General features: G+C 33.5%; 1 protein-coding gene across 17 annotated transcripts in view; it reads left to right on the forward strand.

The window, feature by feature from the left end:
- LOC106169386 (putative 3',5'-cyclic phosphodiesterase pde-5) overlaps window positions 1–25,125 on the forward strand; it is a 44,307-nt gene that overhangs the window by 13,787 nt on the left and 5,395 nt on the right. For 5 of the 17 annotated variants that reach the window (XM_087017619.1, XM_087017669.1, XM_087017580.1 and 2 more), the window contains exons 7-26: window positions 1,203–1,252; window positions 2,164–2,195; window positions 2,463–2,568; window positions 3,370–3,463; window positions 5,058–5,116; window positions 7,226–7,276; window positions 8,422–8,451; window positions 9,919–9,977; window positions 10,219–10,270; window positions 11,624–11,772; window positions 13,514–13,606; window positions 13,958–14,026; window positions 14,271–14,385; window positions 14,769–14,908; window positions 15,197–15,292; window positions 16,357–16,383; window positions 21,061–21,211; window positions 21,447–21,653; window positions 22,171–22,292; window positions 24,314–24,425. In XM_087017619.1, the coding sequence (XP_086873745.1) occupies window positions 1,203–1,252; window positions 2,164–2,195; window positions 2,463–2,568; window positions 3,370–3,463; window positions 5,058–5,116; window positions 7,226–7,276; window positions 8,422–8,451; window positions 9,919–9,977; window positions 10,219–10,270; window positions 11,624–11,772; window positions 13,514–13,606; window positions 13,958–14,026; window positions 14,271–14,385; window positions 14,769–14,908; window positions 15,197–15,292; window positions 16,357–16,383; window positions 21,061–21,211; window positions 21,447–21,653; window positions 22,171–22,292; window positions 24,314–24,425 (1,814 nt within the window). Of the gene's footprint in view, window positions 1–1,202; window positions 1,253–2,163; window positions 2,196–2,462; window positions 2,569–3,369; window positions 3,464–5,057; window positions 5,117–6,251; window positions 6,303–7,225; window positions 7,277–8,421; window positions 8,452–9,918; window positions 9,978–10,218; window positions 10,271–11,289; window positions 11,427–11,623; window positions 11,773–13,513; window positions 13,607–13,957; window positions 14,027–14,270; window positions 14,386–14,768; window positions 14,909–15,196; window positions 15,293–16,356; window positions 16,384–21,060; window positions 21,212–21,446; window positions 21,654–22,170; window positions 22,293–23,172; window positions 23,285–24,313; window positions 24,426–25,125 lie in introns of all 17 variants that reach the window. The other 12 variants (XR_015335467.1, XR_015335466.1, XR_015335468.1 and 9 more) reach the window with 8 other exon arrangements.

The following is a 25,125-nucleotide window of genomic DNA, read 5'->3' on the forward strand; positions in this document are numbered from 1 at the left end:
TGCACGTGAAACTGGCAGACATATCAACAATATATATATTTGTTATCTTAATCCAAAAAAGTGGCAACCATTCCTTTTTCGGATTATATTAGAATAAAAAAGTTCCAATAAATAGGATCTTTCAAGTTTACAGGAAAAGGTTTTTACTTTCCTGAAACATTTTTGTCTTTGTCCAAAATGATTATGGGATGGCCAAAGAAGACATGTTCCAATAATGTCTGAGCATTAATGTTTAGCTTGAGGCTGTGTTGGTTAAAAGTTATCATGTACACAGTAAGAATGAGAATTCTTGGTAATGATATGCTTTTCTTATTGTTTCTCAGAATTGACTCCAAGATATTTTTCACATTACATTCAATCAGATTTTTCAATGGACTTTATTTAATATCAGGAAAATGGTTTTAAGGTGTCTTTTTTTTTTCAACCAAAAACCCCATTCAACCTTCTTTTCATCCTATTGATACGGTGCTGGTCTAGAAGCTAATCACTATTATTATTATTGTCCCCTTCTCATCACAGTCTCTTGACTCCACAAATCTGTGAACCCTGTTCTCTTCTAGATATGCCCAGAGCAACCCATTGATTAGTTATATTAATTGTAAGTGTATCTCTACTTAGAGGTTAAAAGTTCATAGAAAATTACTTAGTTGCCCATGGGGACATGTGATAATTGCAGTCACCATTTCTGTAAAAGACTTTTTGTCTTTGAAGTTAACTCATAAGTTTGTCTTATTTTATTGAATGGTTAAATTTGGGTATCATATTTATTCAGAAGAAATCAGTATCATAAAAGAATGAATTACTTCAAACTGTATACTTTATAAGCATTCTGGACATTAAAATTGTTTCAGATCAAAAACATTACATTTAAGCATAGATAAAGGTTTTTTAATCTATTACAAGGTAACAAAATAATGCAGTTTTAATACATGTAAACTTTGATGCCATTGAATGTGCAGATTTTATTATCTAGTTTCACAGATTTTGCCATCACAATCCAAGGCTAGTTCTTACTGTAGACTCTACAGTTTGAAATGATACACATAGGTATATCTATCTGTTAATATAGCACATTCCTCCGTGTTGCCTCTCCATCTTTTCTAAATGTCAGAGCAGTTTGAACATGGCATTTTCACCTTTAGCTTATTAATGATAAATAATTGCCAGTGGATTGACTTGTTTTCTATCCTTTGACATTCCAGCTGTCAATGCAGATGGTTACAATTTGTACATAGTAGATGAAGATGGGCAGGTAAGTTCGCTTTGCATTATCCATAGAATATGTGGTGATCATACAAACTGACATTTAGTGTTGACTGGCCTTGAATTGATTTAAAATATTTATATGATGTTTTGTATGATGTTACTTGTTATATTTTACAAGTGCATATCATGCTGGTGAGATGGTAAATTGTACTGAGTTTTTTTTTTTTTTTTGAAAGTGATGAAGAATCTTTTGCAGGTGCAGCTCAACTTGATTTTTTGTTTTCATCTTTCTGCCCAAGTCTGATCACATCTTTATGAACCCTAAAGGTTAAAATGCACAACCTTGTTTGTCATCTAAATGTGGTCAACCAATTCATGGCCAGCTTTCTGTTAATTCGAGTAAACAGGTCCAAAGACAACATACTGAGAGTACTGCCTTCACTTGACTACAGAACCACACAAGTCATTAACTTTTGATCTTTATATGATGGATTGCATTGAACTGATTTCACCTCTGCTGGTTAACTCTTCTTAATGAAGCAAATAGAACACTTCGTGATTTAAAAAATACCTGTTTAATTCATAATCATATTTGGGTACCAGTTTCCACAACTTTATGTCAGATGTTACTAGTCTTATACCGTAATCTGCTGGATAAGACATTATGGCTTTCCTTGAATTTTGTTTATCTATTTATTTTGAAAAAGTCAGTAGTAAACAGTTTCTAGAAACATCTTTAACATGAGTTGTTTTTTTTTTCTTTTTTACTTTGGATTTGTATTTAGGAACAGATTTATATCCCCTGTTGATGAATTATACTTGCAATTGAGAATTATTGTAATTTTAGGGTGAGAAGGTCATACCTATTTCCCACAGATACCAGTAATTGAATGAATGAGAAAACTTATGTAAATATAAAAACTTTATGTGATTAAATCTTTTTATTTCTGATTTTAGGACCTATATTATTACAAGCCAAATGCGTCAAGGTAACTAAAAGCTATCTTTTTAAAACATGTACAAAGTGTATTGAAATTGAACTATGACAAGATGAGTAATGCATCATCATGAGCCACCTTTATGTCACAAAATCAGTGATTTGTTTTCCTGTGCCTCTCTAACTATTCAAACAAAGTTTCTTCCAAAAAAGATAATATTATGAAATAAAAATGAAAACCAAAGAGAGCTAAATGATCATTAGAAATTGCTTGTTAGTTTTTGAAGATGTCACACTTCTTTATTTTCTTCCATTTTAGCACCAAATCACATTCTCCGTGTGTACGGAGAATCGGGGCAGGCACCACTCTGGCAGCCTATGTAGCACACACCAAACAGAATGTGAGATTAGGAGAGATGTTCATGGTAAGCACATTCTACCAGACTGTATGGTAGCAGAGGAACTGGTCATTAATGTTCCTTGCCTCTTAAGAAATAAAAAGTTAAATTTTTGTTGGCAAATTTTTAGCCAGTTTTGTCCACCTCAATGCTTAAACATTCACATTAATTCATAAGACTAGTTGGTGGGCTGGAGATGGTCTGATCACTTCAGCTAACAGAGGCATCAATTTTTATCAAAATTTAAAATTGACCAGTTTTTAAGTTATCATTGTGGACATAGGTCACAAGGGCATTCGCATATTTATGTCCATTTTTGTTATTCTTTATTTCCCTCTGGGTTCACACTGTCCTATGAGTCAGTCAGTCAGAGCCGATTGCAATTTGTCAAAACTGATCAATTGCTTGATAACTAAATTTGAACCCAGGTCTGTTATTATGGCCCTTGCTCATGAGGATTGGTATTATCATATAGGAAATGCACCAGTTATTAAGAGGTTTTCCTTGACACTTGTTCTTTCCAATGAATAGATATAAAAAGTGATGATTTTGTGAATGGTTTGGATTGAAGTGTATACCAGTATATTATATTATATAATAGCAAAAGCATAAATGTAGGGCCCGATGCCACTGCTGCACATCAGTATTGGCAAAGTTATAAGTTCTGTGTGTGTGTGTGTGTGTGTGTGTGTGTGTGTGTGTGTGTGTGTGTGTGTGTGTGTGTGTGTGTGTGTGTGTGTGTGTGTGTGTGTTTGTGTGTGTGTGTGTGTGTGTGTGTTAAAATCATCTGTAGATATAGACATTGCACAAGTGCTCATTTTGTTTCAGGATGAACATTTTCCAGAGGGAATACCTATGAGTGGTGATACAATACAGTCAGTCCTGGCCCAACCTATTGTACATGCAGATGGGCTAGTTGTAGGTAAGTAATATCATTACCCAAGCAAATGAGGGTGGGCTGTTGTTTCCCTGCTCTTCTAGCTGATGCTCCATACTATTTATTGGTACATGTGTGTTTTATATTTGCACATACAAGTACAAGAATGAATTGAAATTGAAAAAAGTTTTGTTTTCTCAATAGTAAGCGAATATTTTATTGTCTTTGCGATACAAACAAAAGCAGAAATGTAGAAGTTTTCCTTAAACCACTGAGCCACATGGAATACAATAATAAAGAATTCAGCAATTTATTTAGGAAATACATTTGCTCATCTGCTGAAAATCTCGTATCAATTAACAGACATTTATTGGTGGATGTTTTTTTTTAATTATCAATTATTTAATTGTATCCCCTTTTTTGTAAAACTGTTTTAAAATGTCTGGTATTTTATCCTGGTATTCATTGAGATACAAGCATAACTTCCTTAGAACAACAAACAAGTAAAAAAAAAGACTGTGGTGAATGCAACCTCTAATAATGATTTTTAGGTAGCTAATATACCTCCAATGACGCAGGTAAAAGAAAATAAAGTAAAGAGAGTGGTGGTCTAATTTTGTAATGTGACCTGTTGAGTCAACACTGGCCAGTGATAGTAACTGGTGAAATTTAGGTTGAATTTCATTGTTTATGTAGGTAGCCATAGGCTGGACAATGAGTTCACATTGGCCAACAGTTTGCCATGGATTTTATGTTGAATATAATCCCTGTTAATAAAGTGAGAGACCAAGTCTCAGTTTTGTTTACAGGCTGTGTGACTTTTGTGTGTGCAAGTATTTAGTTGCTTCATAGATTAGTTAGATCTACACTTTGATGCCTGAGGCACAGTTGATAAATATTACATGGACTTCTCAGTGTTGACAAGGTCCGTGTGTGTTTTACTCAAATATCCCTCTATAGGTCTGTTCATATCACAAAATAAAGCAGGAACTGGAATGTTTTAGCCTGCCAAAGGCAAACAGTAAAGCTTTTAAAAGTCTTTAAATGCACTCCATTTGAAGTACATGTATGACACAGCTCAAGAGCTTTTGAAAAGAATTTTTTATGTTAAAAAAACATTTCAATCAAAATGCAAGAAGTGTTCTTATAGAAAGTTATGTTGTGTTATGAATGCACCGATCAGAATTTTAGGTGCTACCACATAATAACACAGGTTCTGCAAGAACATATGTCTTGATTCAATCAGTCATGTATAACTGTTATATGTACACGTAGCCAGCCCAGCTGTAGGTCACCTGATTTAATGACCAAAACATCATAAATTTAGACAAAATGATAAAACAACAAATGTAAATGTTACTGTATGGCTACAAATATGTACTCAATTGAGGATTTTAAGACTGAAAGTTTAAATGATTTGATGGGATAATAGTTTGGAATACAGAATTCCAATTTGACCCTTTACTTTCAGTACAAAAACTGATTTTTTACACACTCATTCACACACTCACAAACTGCAAACACACACACATGTGCATGCATGCATATACACACTTACTTAATTCTTTTAAAATTCTTTAATTTAAAACTCATGTTTATTTATACCAGTATATATATGTATGTATGTGACTTTTTCCAGGTGTTGCAGAATTATACAGGAAGGTAGGAAACCGTGGCTTTACAGAAGATGAAGAAGAGGTGAGCAAGGGAGTTGCTGTTTTTAGCAATTGTGATAAATAATTTCTGGTTTAAAATGCTTTACCTTGTTCTTTTACTTTTGAGTCAGTTTCATTTTGCATTACCAGGGCAGTGTAGAGTGATGTGTCATATTTGTATTATTTGATGCCAAAATGTCACATATTTTACTGGATTAAGCTTAATCAAAGAAGTGATACTCAGTTTCACATTTTAATTTTAAAGATGACCTTCTATGCTTTAATATTTATTATCATTATTAATTTTTGTTATATTATGTTAGTTTGATGACCATTTCACAGTCCATTTAAGATCTATGATCCTTTTAAGATTATATGTATTGTGACAATTTTGTAGTTCACATTCATGTGTTGCATGTGCAGACAGTAGAAATCAGATGAGCCAAATAACATAAGTTTTTGTCTTCTTGTCAGACTTTTCTGCCTCACACCCCACTTTTTTCAGAAAAATAAATTGACGTTAAAATATTATGGTTTTGATTTCAATAGATCATCAGAATTTATGAAAAAAAAGTTGTTTGAGAAAAGTTGAAATACTGAGTTATATTCTCCTCCCCAGTAAAGGAAAAGGGGTGCGTCAATGAGACTTTTTAAAACCCCGCCAAGTATCAGTGTACTGGTGAGCTTACTCCTGAATACTATGATATACAGGATGTTATATCTCCAACATTTCCACTTCAAGTTTTGCTTTTTCTGCATAAAAGGCCATCTGAGTTTTACTTGCATTTCTTGTGTCTATTGCACATATAGTAAATTACTTATTGTAACAAAGCAATCATGTACGAGTATTATTCTCACCCCCATTTTCATACATAGTATCACTGTTGCATGTGAAGTTGCATTACACATCAATACAGCTTATGTCTCTATCTCTGCCTATTATTACTACAGCATGTTACATTTCATTTTTGTTATTTGTATCATTGTTATACTGTATCCCTGCTCATTTGTTGTATGTAACTGTGTCCCATGCATGTTCTTTATAGCATGCATTACTGTTTGTCGTACAAATCATTGTCACATGCATGTCATTATAGCATGTTGTTACTGTTTGTTGTATATATCATTGTCACATGCATGTTATTATAGCATGTTGTTACTGTTTGTTGTATCCTCAGGTGGTGGCCAGTTACCTGTTATTAGGCAGCATGATAACAACCATACATGAGGTACAGTATACATAGCATGTCATGTGGTATGCATGTCAGCTTCTTTACTTGGTAGATATATATCACAGAATTAGGACATCTCTCCTCCTTCCTCATCCTCCATTTCTCTCCCTCTATCCCTCAGCTTAGAAAGCATTCCCACAGATTTAGATCCATCCACAGATTTAGAACTGGATCGACCTAACTCCCTGGAGGTTCACGCTAAATTACTATCAGCCGACCGGGCACGGAAGTTAATTACCCCCTCACATTTAAGCCGGCTAAGCTTACAGTAATCTAGTGAGACTCCCCATGGGGATAGATCATTCTAAAATTTATGGGAATGGGGTCTTATTGGAATAGAACCATATATACAGTCCTACCTTCTGAGGCCAGCCCAGAAGTTTGGAACTTCATGGACCTCAGTAGTCTGCTGCTTGGCTTGCAACTTAAAGCACTTCAAAGTCAAACAAATGGTTGGCACTAAGTGTCATCATAGCTTTACTAAGTAGAAAGGTTTGCATGTTGAGGTGTGCCAAATTGTCACCCTGAGTTTCTGAACATGACATTTTGGATTAATTAGATTCCACCTGGGCTGTAGGGTATATTACCATTGAAACTATCGATGTACATAGACCGATCCAGCTCTTGTTGAATGCAATCAGTTTAACAGATAAATAGGCCTCCTCCTTGTGTTGAGTAGAATGCAGAAAAGCTGGTGTTTATACGAGCAGTCACTACCTTTGTTAAAGCCCTGCAAAAAGTAACTAAATGCTATATGTCATGAAACTCAGGGTACACAGCTTAAGAATGTGCATGATGATTTTATTTGTCTGATTGTCCCCAGAACTGTGTAATGTTAATGAATGTATGCCAGCAATGGGTTTTATTAGTTAAATTTAATATAATGGTAGGTGATATTTGAACATTCTGTCATTGCTTAGATTGCATCCAGTTTGGTCATATGGGGCACTGTGGCATTTCATTCTGCAGAGGTATATACCTATTATATATATATACATATATGGGAGCATGAGCAAATGGCTGTTTATTTATTTGTGCATGTATTGTTGACCATTTAAATTATTGTACAAATTGATGGTTTGGTGTACAGAAATCACTACAGATAATTTGTCATTGTGCCTAAGCTAAACAAGATTTTCAAAAAATATAATACATGAGAAATTTATTCCCAAGACCCATTTTACATAAATTTCTCTTGGTGTTTCAAAAACTGTATATATTAAAATGAATAACATTGACTTTGATTCTTCTGTTCTGACATGATAAAAAAAAAGAAATTGAAATTTATCAGTAGTAGTTTTATGCTCTGTACATTTACAAAACTGTTCTTGCATGACATGTTGGTACACATCACACTTCACCTGAAAAAATATACTAGTGCATACATATTTACTAGCATATTCAGTTATAAAGCATGCATTTTAACACATTTAGTTTAAATATTATTTATTTAGAAAATCACAATGATTGACCTTTATTTTGCCAAATCCTCCCTTCTTTGTGCAGCTTCTACCCACACCAATACATATTTGCTTGTTGTTTCCATACCATTGGGGCATGCAACCTTTAACTGTGGCTATTTGAGGGTTAATGAATACATGCACCTTCTACAACTGCAACATTCTAAATGTCACTGATCCTATTAATTTTATCCATTGGAATGGACATGGCCAGCATGAATATAATAGCAATCTCTATGTGTATTACTTGGTGTCCGAAGTGCAACATATCCTTGCCTTGGATATGTGTTAAGACATTGTTATTGAAAAATGAAGTTTTATGTGCAAGCAGCTGGAGGAAGTTGCCCCAGACCTTACACTAAATATTTTTAGTTGAGAAATTTAGCGTTATCTATCATATTGTATAATTGCATGAAATGAAAGTTTGTCAGGTGGCACAGTTAGTATAATACTATATTTGTATAATGTAAACATTAAAGTCACAAAGTTTTTTAACTAAAAAATTAAATTTTCACTCTTTTTGATAGAGAAATATAGTTAAAATGCTTGCTTGATGGAAACACAAGTCACTCTTGGAGCATTGTCTAGCAATTTCCTTGTATTATAAAAATTGGGTAGTCAAGAAGTAATTTTCAGTCCCATTTTCTTTCAAAAAGCTGTTTCCATCCGGTGCACATAACCCAGAGGTTGGTTGGAACTAGTTTAGTTGCTACAGGAATTAGTTTACTAGTTGTTATAGGAAGCTTATTTAGTTGCAACTTAATTTTCCTAAGCTTTTAAGATCATATTTAAATAATATGTGATTTCAAACTGCTTCAAAGGACACTTCATACTGAGTATGTCATAAAGTTCATTATTTTGAAATAACATCTTTCATAATGCTGTCATTGCAAAAACCAAGAACAAACGTATGAAAATAACACATATTTTCCACCAGAGGAATAATGACATCATCTAGCACATTGAGGTGCTTTCTTTAAAAGTAAATTGAGCCCATTTTTTATCATTTAAGTATGCAAAAACTATGGGCAATGCATTGCCATAAAGCATAAATCACAGAGCCCTATCTGAGCATGCAGCCTGCCTAAATTGGGCACTAGCCATGTGGAAAACAATCTTCTTCTCTGTATGGCCTTACATATTTTATAAGCCTCTATGAAAACTTCAGCCTCTATATAGCCTCTATACAGTCTGCCTTTCAACAGGAGAGGGTATGTTGCCTGAACCAACCACCTAAAGAAGACAGCATATATAGTCAAGCAGTCAGCAAAATTAACAGCAGAAAACTTTGACAACCTAAGAGATTTAGACCAAAACTATTTTAGACTGCTTGTATGGGCAGTCAAAAGCACCTTACATCCATCAAATTATCAGGTTGCTTTTTGAACTTAGATAATGTGCAGAATGATAGCTCTGCAATCTTTTTTTTCCTTTCATGATGTGTTGTACTTGGTACGTACATTGTGTTTTGGTCTGGCCAAGAGTCTGAAAGTCAGATGTGCATGCATCCTTTGTAAGGGAGCTTGAAGTATAAATATGGTCACATGTATATTACCAAAGCATGCATATTATTACACAAGCACTTTTGATAAATATGTGTGCAGTTGTTTAAAAAATGAGACAGTAATATGCTATTGCATGTCAGTTAATGACTTATTAATTTTTGATATTTTAATATGAAACAAACTCATTTCAATCATGATTCATTGACAAAAGGTCAATGTATTTTAACTTGATGCATCTTCTTTCTGCTGTAGAGCATGTATAAATGTATTTTCTAAGGCATCTCTGTTGTTAGAGTAGATGTTTTTAATTATACAAGGATACAGTTTGGAGATTTGTGTTTATAATAAATAAGCATATTTTTCCAACCATGTTTGTTTACTGGTATCCCCTGTTAGATTGAATCTTTTTTGGTAATTAACATTAATGTAGAGTTGTCAATTGTTAGTTCTTGATGAACACACCAAATTTAAACCGAAGATGTTTGATTTTTTGTCAAATTTTCTTAATATTGTTCTACTGTATTCTAATGAGTTAGTGTTATCGGTCTTGGCAGCATTTTTTCAAGGAGAAGAGTCATATCTATTATTTATTTTCCAGAAAAGCAATTTATTCAGATTTATCTTAACTATACGGTTTGAAAATTTCAGATGTATCATACCATGACTAAGCAGAGAAAGTTAAATGAGTTTTTATTGGCAGTGACAAAGTAAGTGACATGACATCAGACCATTACCTTTTTTGTAGATTATTTTTGTTGTATTTGATTAGTCATATTTTTTATCCCAAGATGATTGAAATATATAAGGGCATTATAATCATCAACCAAGTATAATATTAATTTTGTAGTTTTACATTTTGACACAGTATGAAAAATAAAAATATATTCCCAAGTAACTATGCTCGTAAAGAATAAATATCAAAGAAAAAACATTTTATTTATGTTACAGGTCTATCTTCCAAGACATTGTCAGCATGGACACAGTGATTATGAAGATCATGGTAATGTTACTATTAGTAACTAGGATAATTTTTACTTTCACATTTATACTTGTCCTTCTTATCAATTAGGTACAGTTTTATTTCAGTGATGTTAATCACGTTTTTCAAATTTATAAAATTTAATAAATTATGAAATTGTATAATAAATAGAAACTATGTCTTTTGTCTATTTTAAATTATTTCAACCTGTATTACAAGTTTGACTGATACAATGTAAGGCAAGAAATTTACTGAAATGTCTACTGGCCGTTTTACCTGTTATAGACATTATAGACATTTTACCTGTTATAGACAGTCATAATCAGAGCATAACTATGATACTTGAAATTAATAACTTAATATGTATGGATACTTGTCATAGTTTCTTTTTTTACAGAAACTCTATTATGAAAAACATGCATCTTTTACATGTTATGGTAAAAGATGCAAAGGTTTTTAATGAATATTAACTTTATCCAAAAATTAGATATTTGAGTAATTTATTGTGGGGTAATGCAGTCAATCATTGCATATTTAAGTCTAGGATGCTCTCATGGCTCTCAGAATATTGAGAAAAAAGTTCCTCAAAACATTTAAGATAAATTCACTCACTAGCTTTCAATTTTATGTTGCAAGCAAAATCTATGAGGCCTGTATATAGATCTAAATTATCAATTTCTTCTAATTTTTTTCTAGTGATTAATGTACCTTATCTTAATCTGATCTGATTCTTCCACAGCTTTTAACTTAACTTGTTCAGTTTCTGTTCAGTTCCTCAGATGTCTTGTTTTAAACAGCATCACCACCACCAAAGATGTACTCCACAATATAAGTTTGTATCAGTTATGTACATACATGTATGCTATGGACTGTCAGACCTTAATCATGCACTGCTTTCCTTTTCCTCATATGCTTAACTCTTATCCACTTATCCCTCTCTCTCTCTCTCTCTCTCTCTCTCTCTCTCATTTATTTTCCTATCAATTTATTTGCATATTTTGAATATTTCTGTTATTGGTCACTTCCTGGGTGCTTTGTAGAACTATGCTCAGAAGCTGGTGAGTGCTGACCGGGCCTCTCTGTTCATGGTCGACTTGGACAGAAAAGAACTTTATGCCAGAATTTTTGATATTGGGAAAGGACTGGAGAACAGAGAAAACCATCAAAAGGAAATCAGGTCAGAGAACTGGTTGCATGCCATGTTGAGCCTTTGAAGGACTGATCCCCAATGGGTCAAAGGTCAAAGGAAGAGGAGTTAATGACCTCTGACCTTTGAGATTTGACCAACCGAGTTTTAGTTTTCACAACCAATACTAACCTCCAACACATACTAACCAAGCACAAAGAATGATGATTTATTTTCCTTCCCTACAGAATTTTGCCAAAAAGCTAGTGCTGGCTGATCGAGCATCTTTGTTCCTTGTGGACACAAACACAAATGAACTTTATGCAAGAATATTTGATACTGGGGAACACGACGAAAATTCTTCTTCGAAACCTCTCCGAACCCAGAAAGAAATCAGGTGCAGTTAAGGGCTATCTTGCAAACTCCAACATAGCTTTAGGGCCTCTTAAAGCAGGGAAAATGCATTATGAAATGCATGTCAGATAGCAATAACTACATGCCACACGTTGCTTTTCTTGGAATTGTTTTCATTATTTTTCATGGCTAGAAGAGTTTTTTCAGCATTCATTTTTCAAGCAATTTCACCCTATTCAACATTCGTTATTCTCGTTAATGTTCCTTTAATGCCCCATTTCTATGTAAATGGAGTTTGCAATTGCCTGAAGTGAATGTTCAGACTTTTGTGAACATTCTATGCTTTTTATCATGTTAATTCACCATCTACACTTTGGTATCTTTGGTATGATTAGGTGAAGGTAGCAAGCTGGGGTCACTGTGAATGTGGTAGTTGTGCATGAAGGTGCAATTACAATCACAGCACAGGGGGTTCTGAATAAGTGTTCTGTTAGTTGTGATTAATCCCTAGTAGCCAGGTGGCTTCCAGAACATCAAGGGGCTACAACATTGAAGCTGTGCACTGGTGGTTTGCTGCTTGTCTGTTAACCATCTGATTATATACTTTTGATTGATAATATCAGATAGAATGCATGAAGGCCCAACTTTATAATGCTCAGATGCCAACTTCAAAAGTGTTTTTTTCACTAAATTAGGAAAGATGAAATTTGAATTTATATTTTTGCATTACATATGTTTGAAAAAAGAAACTACTGTAGGGGATGAGATGCAGAAATGAATTATGAATATTGGCCAAATTCAGGTATAACCAAGAAACCCACCCACTGTTTTATGCAGTGAAAGCATGTTATCCAACTTATTAATGTTATTTAAAGAATATGCATGACCATTATTATTCTAACTCACCTACACCCAGTGCTACATAACAGTACTAAGGATGTTTGGAAAAACTGATTCCATCTTTATAAAAGAAATCACGGGTTTGTATAGAACACAGTTTTGTTCATTTTTAGGTTTGAAAAGCACATTAACAAAAACTTATAATATTGTTTTCATGGGTATTTATAAGGGATTTGAGGTGATTCATATTCATTTAGAAAAAAATACTTAAGTGCCCATTTTCCCTTCAAAAACAATAAACATTGATCATATTTAACATTGTTGCAGCATTTTGGGCTTTCTAAAATATTACCCAAGCAAAATATTTCTAGCTTAATTGCACATTAATGGGATGTTTTGCACTTAACTGAAAAACACTGCTGTTATGCTCAATAAAATAACTGCACTGGTATTAGCAACTGACTTTCAGCATGCCATAAAGAAAAAGACATCTGTTTGGTACGTTGTAAACCATGCATGATTTACTGTTCTTACACTTGAAATACAACCTGCACTGCTTTAAGGGGGAAATGTCCTCATCTTGTATAACATGATTTATAATTATATTTTGAAATTATTACATGATTAAATGTTGAAGCATCTGCACAATACTTAATCACAATTTTCACTAATTTTGTATCAATATTTTCCATCATGTTTTAAAAAATTATATCTTGCCCAGCCAAGAATTGGCATATTTACTGTTCATTGCTTAAAACTTGTGGTTTTATCTTATTATTAGATTACTAAAAACACCAAGTAAACAGAAAAGATGGAAATTATTAAATCACCCTGATTAAACCAGTGCATAAAAGGTGAAAAAAAACCTAATTGTAAATGTGTAAATCTCTCCCACAAATTTAACTATCATGCATCAGTGTATATGTGAGTTTACCTATGATTAGGTTCCCCATGGACAAAGGTGTGGCAGGCCACGTGGCAACAACGGGAGAGGTGCTCAACATCAAAGATGCTTATGCGGATGATAGGTTCAATAGGTAATTATGTAATCATCTCCATAGGTTACAGAAACTAGTGCTCAGAAACATTTGTTCTGGCTAAATAACTATTTTTATTATTATTGGAACATTGTATTGGGTATAATGGTTATGGTGAAATTTATCTTTTAGGCATAGAGCGTAATTTATTATCTATCTTCTAGTGTGTTTTTCTAGTTATGTATTACTGATTGATAGATGAACTTTTTGAAATGATAATCTGAGGTTGTTGTTTTTTTTGCTCCATAAGTAATGATATTCTATGCTGACACTTTGTAAATGTGTTTATTTTTACAAGTAGTATGCCTTGAAATTAAAATTGAAAACTAAAAAGACACATTTCATTTGCAGAGATGTAGATCTGCAGACAGGCTATACCACTAAAACAATTCTGTGCATGCCAATAAAAATAAGGGGAAAGTGAGTAATGTTTAACTTTATAATTTCATAATTCTTAACTGTGAAATTAATTTATCCTTGCTTGTTTATTATCTAAAGTTAAATTTTTTTCTATACAAACACTGAGTATTACATACAAGTTAAATGATCACAAAATAGTTTTTTTAAAAATAGATTAAGATGCCAGTACATGTAGATCTTTAGTTATAGATATAAAAAAAATTGGTTAAACCATATTGGATACCTTTAATTTGTAACTTTCCAGCATCATTGGTGTTGTTCAAATGGTTAACAAACTGAATGGTACTTTTACAAAGTCAGATGAAGAGTCATTTGAAACATTTGCTATTTATTGTGGTCTTGCACTTCACCATGCTAAAGTAAGTATTTAATAATATTGTATAAACAGTAAAATAGTACTTTAGAAAGTTTTCTAAATCAGTAATCTTCAAATATTCATTAATTCAAATCATATGATATGCAATCAATAATTAATTAAGGTAATTATTATTGGCAACTATAGGAGGCTGTGCTTCCTCACTATTATTAGATTTTTATGCAAACTCACCTGACAGACAAAATCAGGACTGAATAAATTCATATGAAATGTAAAAAAAAAAAACAAATGAAAAAAGTGTTTATTTATAGTTTGTGGCATTACATTAATGCTGGTGGATGCAAGTTTCATCACATCATTTGGTCATCACTATATACAGTTCTACAACAGTGCAATTACTCAAAAATGCCCTCCATCTTTAAATAGTTGTACGACAAGATCCGCAGGTCGGAACAGAAGTACAAAGTAGCATTAGAGGTGTTGTCCTACCATGGAACATGTTCAGAAGAAGAAGTGCAGAAAACAAAAAGTTTTGATGTCCCAGATAAACTCCCAGAACTCATCAAGTAAGGCAATCATACTGCAATTAACTGGCATGCTGCATTGACCCTTCACAGCTGAGAATCCAATGTTGTTCAAAATGGAAAATGTTTGTTAAAGGTTGAATCCATGGCATAGCAATTTTTGTGAAAGCAGCAGTGTAATTGCTATATACCTTTTCCATAAGTTAATTTTTTCAGTAATTTAGGTATTCAATAGAATGTCTTTATCTTGAAACTAAGTAGGAATATATTAATCCATCGTTCTGCCCTAGTGTTCCACCTGGTTTTGTTATTAGAAAATTTTGATTTCAGGTATGACTTTTCCCCATGGTCAGTGGATAATGACCAGAAACCAATCTATGTCATTCACATGCTGAAGGACCTCTTTGATACTGCAGATTTCACAAGGTAAACATGATATATTTATCATTTTGTAGTAAAGTAGGTTAACTGTAAATTGGATTTTCATAGATTGAGGCTTTGAGCGGTTTCAGAAAAGCAAACATAAACCAGGAGTGAATTTATTCATATTTATACATACATGTATCAGTAAGTTGTTTTAAGTACAATGCTTTGTCGTATGTATAGCAATGTGTGCATGGAACAAATTGTAAATAAATATTTGATGAGTTCTTAATTTTTTATCAAGAGCGTCTGAATTTCCAGACATAATTTTGACTAGCAACAGCTGTTATATATATGCACAACTTATTGAAAGAAAAACCATGTACATATTTTTCCATAATTACTGTAGCCATTTGCCGTTATCATTGAGATGATACATTTCCTCAGGCTTTACAACTTACTGGTAACATAAAAGAACAAAAATAATGAACTGAGTTAGAATGAGATGCATGGTCCTTGCTGCAAGTGCTTTTTGCAAGGCCTTGTGCAATACTTTTGACCAGACCCTGTATTTTATTATGTATTTTTTAATATATTTCTCAATCAAGGACATACAATGCTAAGGCATTCACAGAGGGGCTATAAAGCAAAAATTGATAAAAAAAGAAAATAAGTGTATTGTTGTGTTAAGCTGCCTTCTACCCTATTTTGAAATATTACTGGATCCAGATTTTGGATCAGATTGAATTTTCATTATTTTCTTCAAAAAGACATTTTACAGTAGCCAAGTGCTTTCCCTGTTGCTTCTGCTTACCCACCTGAATATTTTCCTTTCTGTTTTATATAATTTTTTAGTGAGTGTGATTTAAGTTTGTTTGAAATTTGTTATACTTTTACTTTTTGAAAATAAGAACCCTCAAAGATTTGCAAAGACCATGAAAAGGAAGAATAATCTGATTTCACCTCTGGTTGTCTGTTTTTAACTTTAATAAATTTTAGCACAATTTTAAGTGATTTTGTGGTTTATGTCTAACTTTTTTTTTCTTAAATCAAAAGATTTGTTCCTACAAATAATATATAAACTGAAATAATGGTGGAAAAATTGGATTTTTCCTTATTTTTACTAGCTCTTGGGGAAACAAAAATCAAAAAAGGTATAGCTCCTTCCTTTTGTGCTGTGCTGATATATTTTCTCCTTTTTGCTTTTCTGCAGGTGTGTCTCAGCTATCAATAGATTGTTTCTAATTGGGTGGAATAGGTTAAATTTCTGACATTTATAGTTTTTATCAGTTATTAAAAGGTCATCTGCCAAGGTTGACTTGCATCTCTATTGAACCTTTTCCAAAATTATGTGATACCACATTTCACTGAATTTATTGCTGTCATTGTAATCTTGTCCTGTTTGTCCTTGTGGCAAATATGAAATTGGGATTCCAGAAGGAATGATTTCCCTTGGCAAATGATGCATAGACAAACTTGTCACATTTGTAGTGTTCCAATAGGTAGGATTGATATAGGGGCCATTTTCTTATATATAATTAACTACATGTACGTATAACTCAGATTGGATATAGCCCAAAATTGGCCAGCTGATATAATCAGCCATTTACTAGATTACTCATGGACCTTCATTTTTGCACTTTTTTTAACAATCTTGTGTTAATCAGACTGGACATCTTGTAACAGACAGACAGTTTAGTCCATTACTAGTCTAGGTAAGTCCCATTTTTCACCTGGCCACTTTAACATACCTAGGTCTTATCAAAATCATGCATATTTTTAGAGAAAAATAACACATGTTGAAATCAGTACCTTAATTTGTATCATTTTTGATATCATACAAGAAAATGGCCCCTTGAAAAGTTGTTTTTCCATCATGAGTTTAGAGATGAGTCACTGTGGCTATAACATTTCTGGTGCTCTAATTTGTATGTTTAAATGAAATTAAGAACAAGCAAGTCATTCTAACAAATATACTTAGTGCATTGTTTTCAAGAGTTTTACTAAAATTTTCTCTCACTTTCTTATTTTCCTTATTTTTCAGACTTTTCACTTATCATTACTGTATTCACTAAAAATTTTAATATTTGAATAAATTTTGGATTTTACAACAAGCATTTAAAAAAATATGGAGTTTTAGCAAAATAATCTGGAAAACTCCATATTTTATACTGTTAGATATTTCTGACATATATTATTTAATGATATGTTGATTATAAGTAATAAAAAGACCTTAGTAAACACCAAGACAAATATAGAGTAAATTAATCTTCTGTGACTACATTCTGTATGATTTCATAGGCAAACTAACATTATGTGTGAGTCACCTTTAAATAACTTCTATCTTTATCATCTAAATGTAACTACAATTAAAAGTAACTTCTTTCAATTAGAATGAAAGGCAGTTGAAAATTTTCCTTGGTTTACACATATAATAAACTAGCTGAACTGATAGATGGAGCTGCAGTAGGATTTCACCTTCATTTCACAAGTACTTACATATTAAAAAATAAGGTACTAATTACAATTCAATTCAATTGTCTACCAAAATCTCTCATCATTCTTCTTAATCATGGTCAATATGTAAACTGTTGTTTGGCAAGTCCCCACCCCCTTTCCAACCCCCTTTTAATTATGGGTCCCTTTTAACAATTCACTTTATGTGCTTATTGAAAGTAAATCACCTTTGATATGAAGCACACACCTAACATAGTAATATTCAAAAATTTTACTAAGTCAAATAGTGATAAGTTAATTCTTGTTGCTTTATATTTCTTATTTATAACTGTGCTTGTAGACATATACAAGTATCAGGCTAAAGGCACTAGTTGCATTTTTTTTCTGACATTTGTTTTTCAGTTTAAGCAATAAATGATGCATCTGGGTTATTTAGTCAGTTATTCCCATACGGTAATATGCCAAACAATTCGACCAAGATTAATTAATTAATTTCATGGAAATGTCAGTTTGGTCGAATTGATTAAAATACAGCAAATGGAAACCTTTGATATCGTCGGATTGTTAGGGGTATCTGCCAAAACGTCCATCTTTCCGGAAGTATTGCATTTTACCGGAAGTGTTACGCAAGATAAGCCGCAATTTTCGCCTAACACGTGTTTCAGGCTTGTTTTATCCTCCTTTTAAAATCTTATTTTGCTGTGTACAATATGTGCTAACATTACTTAATATTAAAAAAGACGACAATAATAATTTCTAATTATATATTTCCCTCACCTACGATCATTTTCATGATGCGCTTCAAGAGTGGGACGAGTATTTCCCCAGAGACGGGTGTTGTAAACAAAGGCCGGTCACTTATATTTGAAACCGGTAGCTTTAGTAGACTTAAACTAGTTATGTGATCTACGTTCGCCCTATTTGAATTTTAATATGACAACTGAAATCAACCGAATTGAAATTTTTTACCAGTCTGAGATCAGTTGTTTTCAACCCGCAAGGCTTGCTCAGCGTCGAGGCGTAGACGTACTTCCGAAGAAAATTCAATCACCCGTATCAAAGAATACCAACTGGCACTCAAACAGAATTCAGTGTAACTTCAAATTACTTATAAGTATTTTATTTAAAAAGCATGTCATATAAAAACATATTGAGAAAAGGCAAAATACGGAGCCTACCTGTGCCGATAGACATACAGTAGGCCTATCTTGCTGGCACTCTTCCGATTTTCTTACTTATATACTCTCGCTGTGCACAAACCACGGTGCATATTGAAAACCCCACTGATACAACCCGAACGTAAAATAAGCATTTAATTGCCATAATTTTCACAAAACAAGTGCATTTATAATTTGACGCGAGAATTGAGCACATGCAGAAATGAGACAGGTCTTAACTGGTCTGGTCCAGCATAGCGCAAACCACATGTTAATGAAGACGGTCCCATTTTGGGGGAGGGGGGTCACAGGAATGGAGTTCTTCGTGGATTACGCTAAATATCATCAACATTTCATGCATCTGGGGAAATAAAAAGTGACTCACAGGTAACGTAAATATCCAGTGGAACTCTCTATGAAGCTCTCATGGAGTTAAGGAAGACGTCATTTTTATTGTTGACAAATCAGTTACCCATGTAGGTGAACAGCTACACGTGTTCGTCAGATTTTGACAGCGCGTGGTATTTGGCGCCAAGAAGTCTGGGCGGTCAATCCCGCTGATCTTTCGGTCGATTGAAGTAAATGTAAGATCTTGCGGTGTTGACTTCAAGAATGTTTCTCCATCTGCATATATATTTCAATCAAACTTGAAAATAAATTGCTTATTCTTTCCAAACTTTTTATTGCTAGCAAACGCTATATATGGTCTATATGAAGGTGTTTTTGACGTATTCTACCCACTGTCGATATTTGGTTTCAACCAGAATGGACCTTTTTTAACCCCCCCCCCCACCCCACCTTCCCCAGTTACGGGCGTGATGAATCAGTCAGCGAGGGCAAGTCTGCTTAATTAGCACAAATTGTATGTCTATAACACTATTTTGTCATCTGGGACAAAGGAAATGACAGGTACGTCATGCTTCCAGATTAGATCTTCAATTAATAGTTTCTTCCTCATTGACGAGAGCTATTGAAAGGACAACAATTGACAAAGGGCCCGGCATGCAGCATCTATATGACTGGCTTGAAAATTTACCGAGTCTTGCCGACGATGTGGTCGAACAATCGGAACAAGAAAAAAATTCTGTCGCATGATTTTGACGTATGGACTAAATGTTTGAGCCCAGAAAAATTAATTTTATAAAATAATTTTTATGGTCGGATTGACTGGGCCCGTCGAAATGCTTGGCACATTACCGTACTCATGTACAATTAATTTGCCTGTAGTAAACATTTCGGTGAGATAGATCTCAAATTCTTATATTTCTAAACAAATGGAAACTAAAAATTTTTAAATGTTAAATTTGTACGAACATTTTGCAATGGACCTTTTTATGTCAAGCAAAAAATGATAACTTTTCTGGAAATGTCAACATTCTCAAGGTATCCACCAATGTACATCGTTTCTAAAACTACTTGGAAGATTAGGATCTATATAGCCATTTTTGAGTGTTAATTGTCATTTTGAATATTACAAGTGGAATTCCCCAATCCCATTTTCATTTCCATGTTAAATTTGTACGAACATTTTGCAATGGACCTTATTATGTCAAGCAAAAAATGATAACTTTTCTGGAAATGTCAACATTCTCAAGGTATCCACCAATGTACATCGTTTCTAAAACTACTTGGAAGATTAGGATCTATATAGCCATTTTTGAGTGTTAATTGTCATTTTGAATATTACAAGTGGAATTCCCCAATCCCATTTTCATTTCCATGTTAAATTTGTACGAACATTTTGCAATGGACCTTATTATGTCAAGCAAAAAATGATAACTTTTCTGGAAATGTCAACATTCTCAAGGTATCCACCAATGTACATCGTTTCTAAAACTACTTGGAAGATTAGGATCTATATAGCCATTTTTGAGTGTTAATGGTCATTTTGAATATTACAAGTGGAATTCCCCAATCCCATTTTCATTTCCATTGAATGACTCAAAGATGAGAAACTTAAAAATATATGTAATGTAACCTTCCAATTGAGGGAAAGTGTTGATATTTCCAAGAAATTTAATATTTGTTTTAAAATTAGGTTTTTTATATGAAAGTCTAACACATACTGTGTGCCTTAATTGCATGCAGTAATTAAAAAAAACAACGAATAGTTAGAAAAATCCCAGCTATTAAAAAATTAGGCTTAGAAATAACATGCAACAACATCCTTTCCCACTACCAATAGTTGCATTTCATATGTTTTTTTATGTATTTCAGGTATGACTTGGATACTCTTTACCGATTTACTTTAACAGTTCGCAAGAACTACCGTGCAGTTCCATATCACAACTGGGCACATGCATTCTCCGTTGCCCATGCAATGTTCACAGTTATCAAAACCACCAGCAACAAGTTCAAACCAATAGAGGTAAGGCTTGGCAAACAGTAAATTTTAAAAGGTGTAATCATATGTCTCTCCATTTTTTATCAGTGATTCACTCATCATTTTTCACACATACTAGTACTCATAATTCTTTGTGCAGTCATCAGCTCCATTATTTGTATGTGGTGAAGTTTAGCTGATGCTGAAGTAGGAGCTCACATACAGTTATTATTTATTAGAATAATTTTATATGAATAATGGGATATTCCTGAATTCCCAGGCTTTGGGTCTGTTTGTTGCGTGTCTGTGCCATGACCTGGACCACAGAGGGAAAACCAACTCATTCATGGTGAAGAGTGCCTCCCCACTGGCAGCAGTCTACTCCACCTCCACCATGGAACACCATCACTTTAACCAGACAGTGACCATACTGCAGAACGAAGGGCACAATATCTTCAAGAACCTGTGTTCTGAAGAGTATAAACAGGTATGACTAAAGTCCATGTTTATATTATATCATCTTGCCCAAAGTTGTCCTCATGATACAATTTTACTTTTTAAAGTACAAAAATTAAAAGAGATATTTAAATCATATACATGTGCTTTGAGGCAATTACACTTATTGTTACTGGCAATCAAGAAACAGTTTTAATGGTAAGAAATATGCAAAATTGTGCTTATTTTTGCATAGTTTTCAAATGTGGTTTTTTGACTCCAATAGACTGATGGCTTGATAGACTAATTTCTTTGCCAGAAGATCTAATATTCTTGAATGATAACAGGTTTTCCTAAGATATTGTGTCATTCAATAAAAACCCAACAAGTTCACTTTAGCCATCAATAAATTTGGCATAAGCTGGATGCAACTGTCCATATTATAATTGTCAATTTCAGTAAAAACTTTACAAAATAAGCAGAAAGCACAGTGAGCACTTCCACTCAGTGAAGGCTCAAAAATAGAGTAAAATAGAACAAGTTAATTGGTTCTATTTGCTGGCTTGCAGGTTCTGGGAGACATTCGTCACTGTATCCTTGCCACAGATTTGGCCCTCTTTTTTGGTAACAGAGCACGTCTCAAGGACCTGGCTGAAAACAAACAGCTGTCTTGGGACAATGACGATCACAGGTAAGAGTAACAGATAGGGTAACACATGGTAGCAATCTGAGAAACAAATTTAAATGCTAAAATCCATGTTTGTATAGAATATTTGGTCCTTTGAATTTGAATTATGGGAATTATTGCAAATAAGTTTTACAGATTGCTTCTAGATTCATGTGTAATCGGTTAACATTTACATCTGATTGTTTTTGATATTAAGATTTTATTTGATTTTGCAATGGCTAAATAATAAATATTATTGTCTTACAATAGGATTTCTTTTCAGCATTATCTTTTAAACATCAGTCAGATTGAACTGACAGCTTCTCTATCCCCCTCCCCCCACTGCCCTTTTTCTCTGCCCTTTCTCAATTGGCGCGTCTGTCCAGGGAATTATATCGGATATAATGCCCTGGTCTGTCTAAAAGGTAGTTGCAATGGAAATTTTGACCAGTTTCTGATTTGAATTGAGTCTGCTTTTACTTCGTCTACAAGAAATATTGAGTGCAAATCATAAATGCTCCACTTGAACTGAATATTCCCTGATTCATTAAGAGTCATATATGACCAAAGTTTTTTCTTTACCTAGCAGGTCTATTATTGCAAGGTCTAGATACATGCCTCTTTGTCACAGCATCAAAATTGTCAGACAATGAAGATAAAGATATCCTCTCTCTCTCTCAACTTTGACTGTTCCTCTATAATTCTCAAATAGCCATACATAAAAAAAAACAAAAAACAAAAACATACTGACAGAAAAGTTTAACACTTCTTAGCAAGTCATCTCAAACAGTGATTCATAGAAATTCCAAAGATTCCCAAAGATCTCTTTCATAGATTATGTGTTACATATATGTGATTTCCCTTCCAATTTTTCTCTCATCTGCTGTTGATTTCCCTCATACAGACATCTAGTCCAGGCAATAGCCATGACCTCCTGTGACCTGTGTGCCAGCTTTAAGCCTTGGGACACACAGCAAGAGACTGTCAAAGTTATATTTGAGGAATTTTACATCCAGGTAGAGTGCTTATATGTATGCACGCACATCAAGGGAAAGAATTGTTACTAGGCTAGGCCTAGGGCATACTGTTGTGTTGCACGTGTGTTATTTGCATGATGCTTTTGGAGAATAACCTCACTGATATGACATTAAGCCACTGTGTATGTAATGTCCTCTAACTGATTCCCCTTTAAATTGTCCAGAGAATGCAACTTTTTGAGCCAAATACTGTCTGGCTGAAAACCTACTTTCATCAAAACAAAATTATACACTTTCTCAAAACTTCCTTTTTTTTTTTTTTTTTTTTTTGTTAGATTTTCCATTTGAGAAGTTTCAAAAAACTGCACTGAATTTGATATTAAAGCTGCAGCCTGTTATGCATACATTTTATTAAGCAAACATTTCTCCAGGTTATTTCATAAAATTTTTTAATTTCATTATCTGCCATGGCACTTCTTTTCAATCTACTGTCTGTATCCCGTAAATTTCTTTATGTAAAGACTAAAAAGGCTTCCTTCACCCAATATATTTGTGTATGCACTTAACTGCACCAAAGAATAATATGACGTTGAAATTTATGCAACATTATATGGAATATAATGCATCATTATATGAAATGTAAGGATTACTGTGAATATGTTGGTACAAGTACATGTAGGGTGCTTCTCTCACTATCCCTGGTATATCTTCCCAAATTATCAAAGCAGTGTTTAACTATGAAGGCACTTAATATTTGGACCTTTGTCAACTTACGGTAATACCAGCATTATGAATGGTTCTCAGATATTCTTTCATCATTATACTGCTCTTATACACTGTACCTGAATGCCCATCCATCATATATATACTGATAACTGCATGCTGCGCTTGCTCATATATAATCTGGTTTCCACAACTAAACAGTTGGCAAATATACATACACATATTCATTCTTGCATTACTGTTTTGGTGTTGACCCCTGAGTCTCAGGGTGCTAATTGAGAAATGTATGTAGTGTGTGGCTATATGTCTGTGATCTACTGCACCATGTGTGTTGTTGGCTTTTAGACATTCAATCATGGCACACTGTATGACTGCGGCCGACTTGTGCTCTATGTACAAACCCTGGGACCTGCAGGTGGAGCTAGTGCATGTTATTATGGAGGAGTTTTGGCAACAGGTATGAAAGAGTTATTAACGCATGACTAACCATTATTTGCATGTGTCATTTGTCATGTGAGCATTAATTTATATGCACTATACTTGGAGAACCAAGGCTGGGCTTCGGTAATCAAATACTGAAATTATTTTTTCTTTTTTTATTTCTGATACATGAAAAACAGAGAAAAATCTTCATGACCACCCAGTTGTTATTTTTTCTTCTTGGCAAATTTTACGGTCATATTACATGTAACCCAGCCTTGGATCATCAGAGCAATGACCTATTTATTGATACATATTACATGCATGAAGGAGCTTGATTATATGGTGTTAACAAGCTTTTGCATAATAATTGCCATCCTGTGTAGCTTAAAAGTAATTTACTGGCCCATAGTTTGAATATGTAAAATAATATAAGTAGACTGTTATGGCAGCTTCATGTAGCTGATCATTTCATTTGCAATGATAAAGTTATTGTGTGCATGATAGAGTGCAGAAAATTATTGATTGTTTTCATTTTTTCTGTTATCCAATCAACACTGTTATTTTGAAAGACTGTCATTTTGGAAATTCTCATAGATTAATGTTTATATTTTATGTTTAATTAAGTTATTGCTAAATGATGTGCTTTGAAAACATTCTTGAAGAGTTAATTTTTACTTGGTAGTGCATACGCTATTGCACAGTAACATATAAATACATACATATATTGCAATGGC

This window comes from Lingula anatina, chromosome 1, assembly GCF_051362555.1.
Source record: "Lingula anatina isolate TDL-2025a chromosome 1, LinAna3.0, whole genome shotgun sequence".
NCBI lineage: Eukaryota > Metazoa > Brachiopoda > Lingulata > Lingulida > Lingulidae > Lingula > Lingula anatina.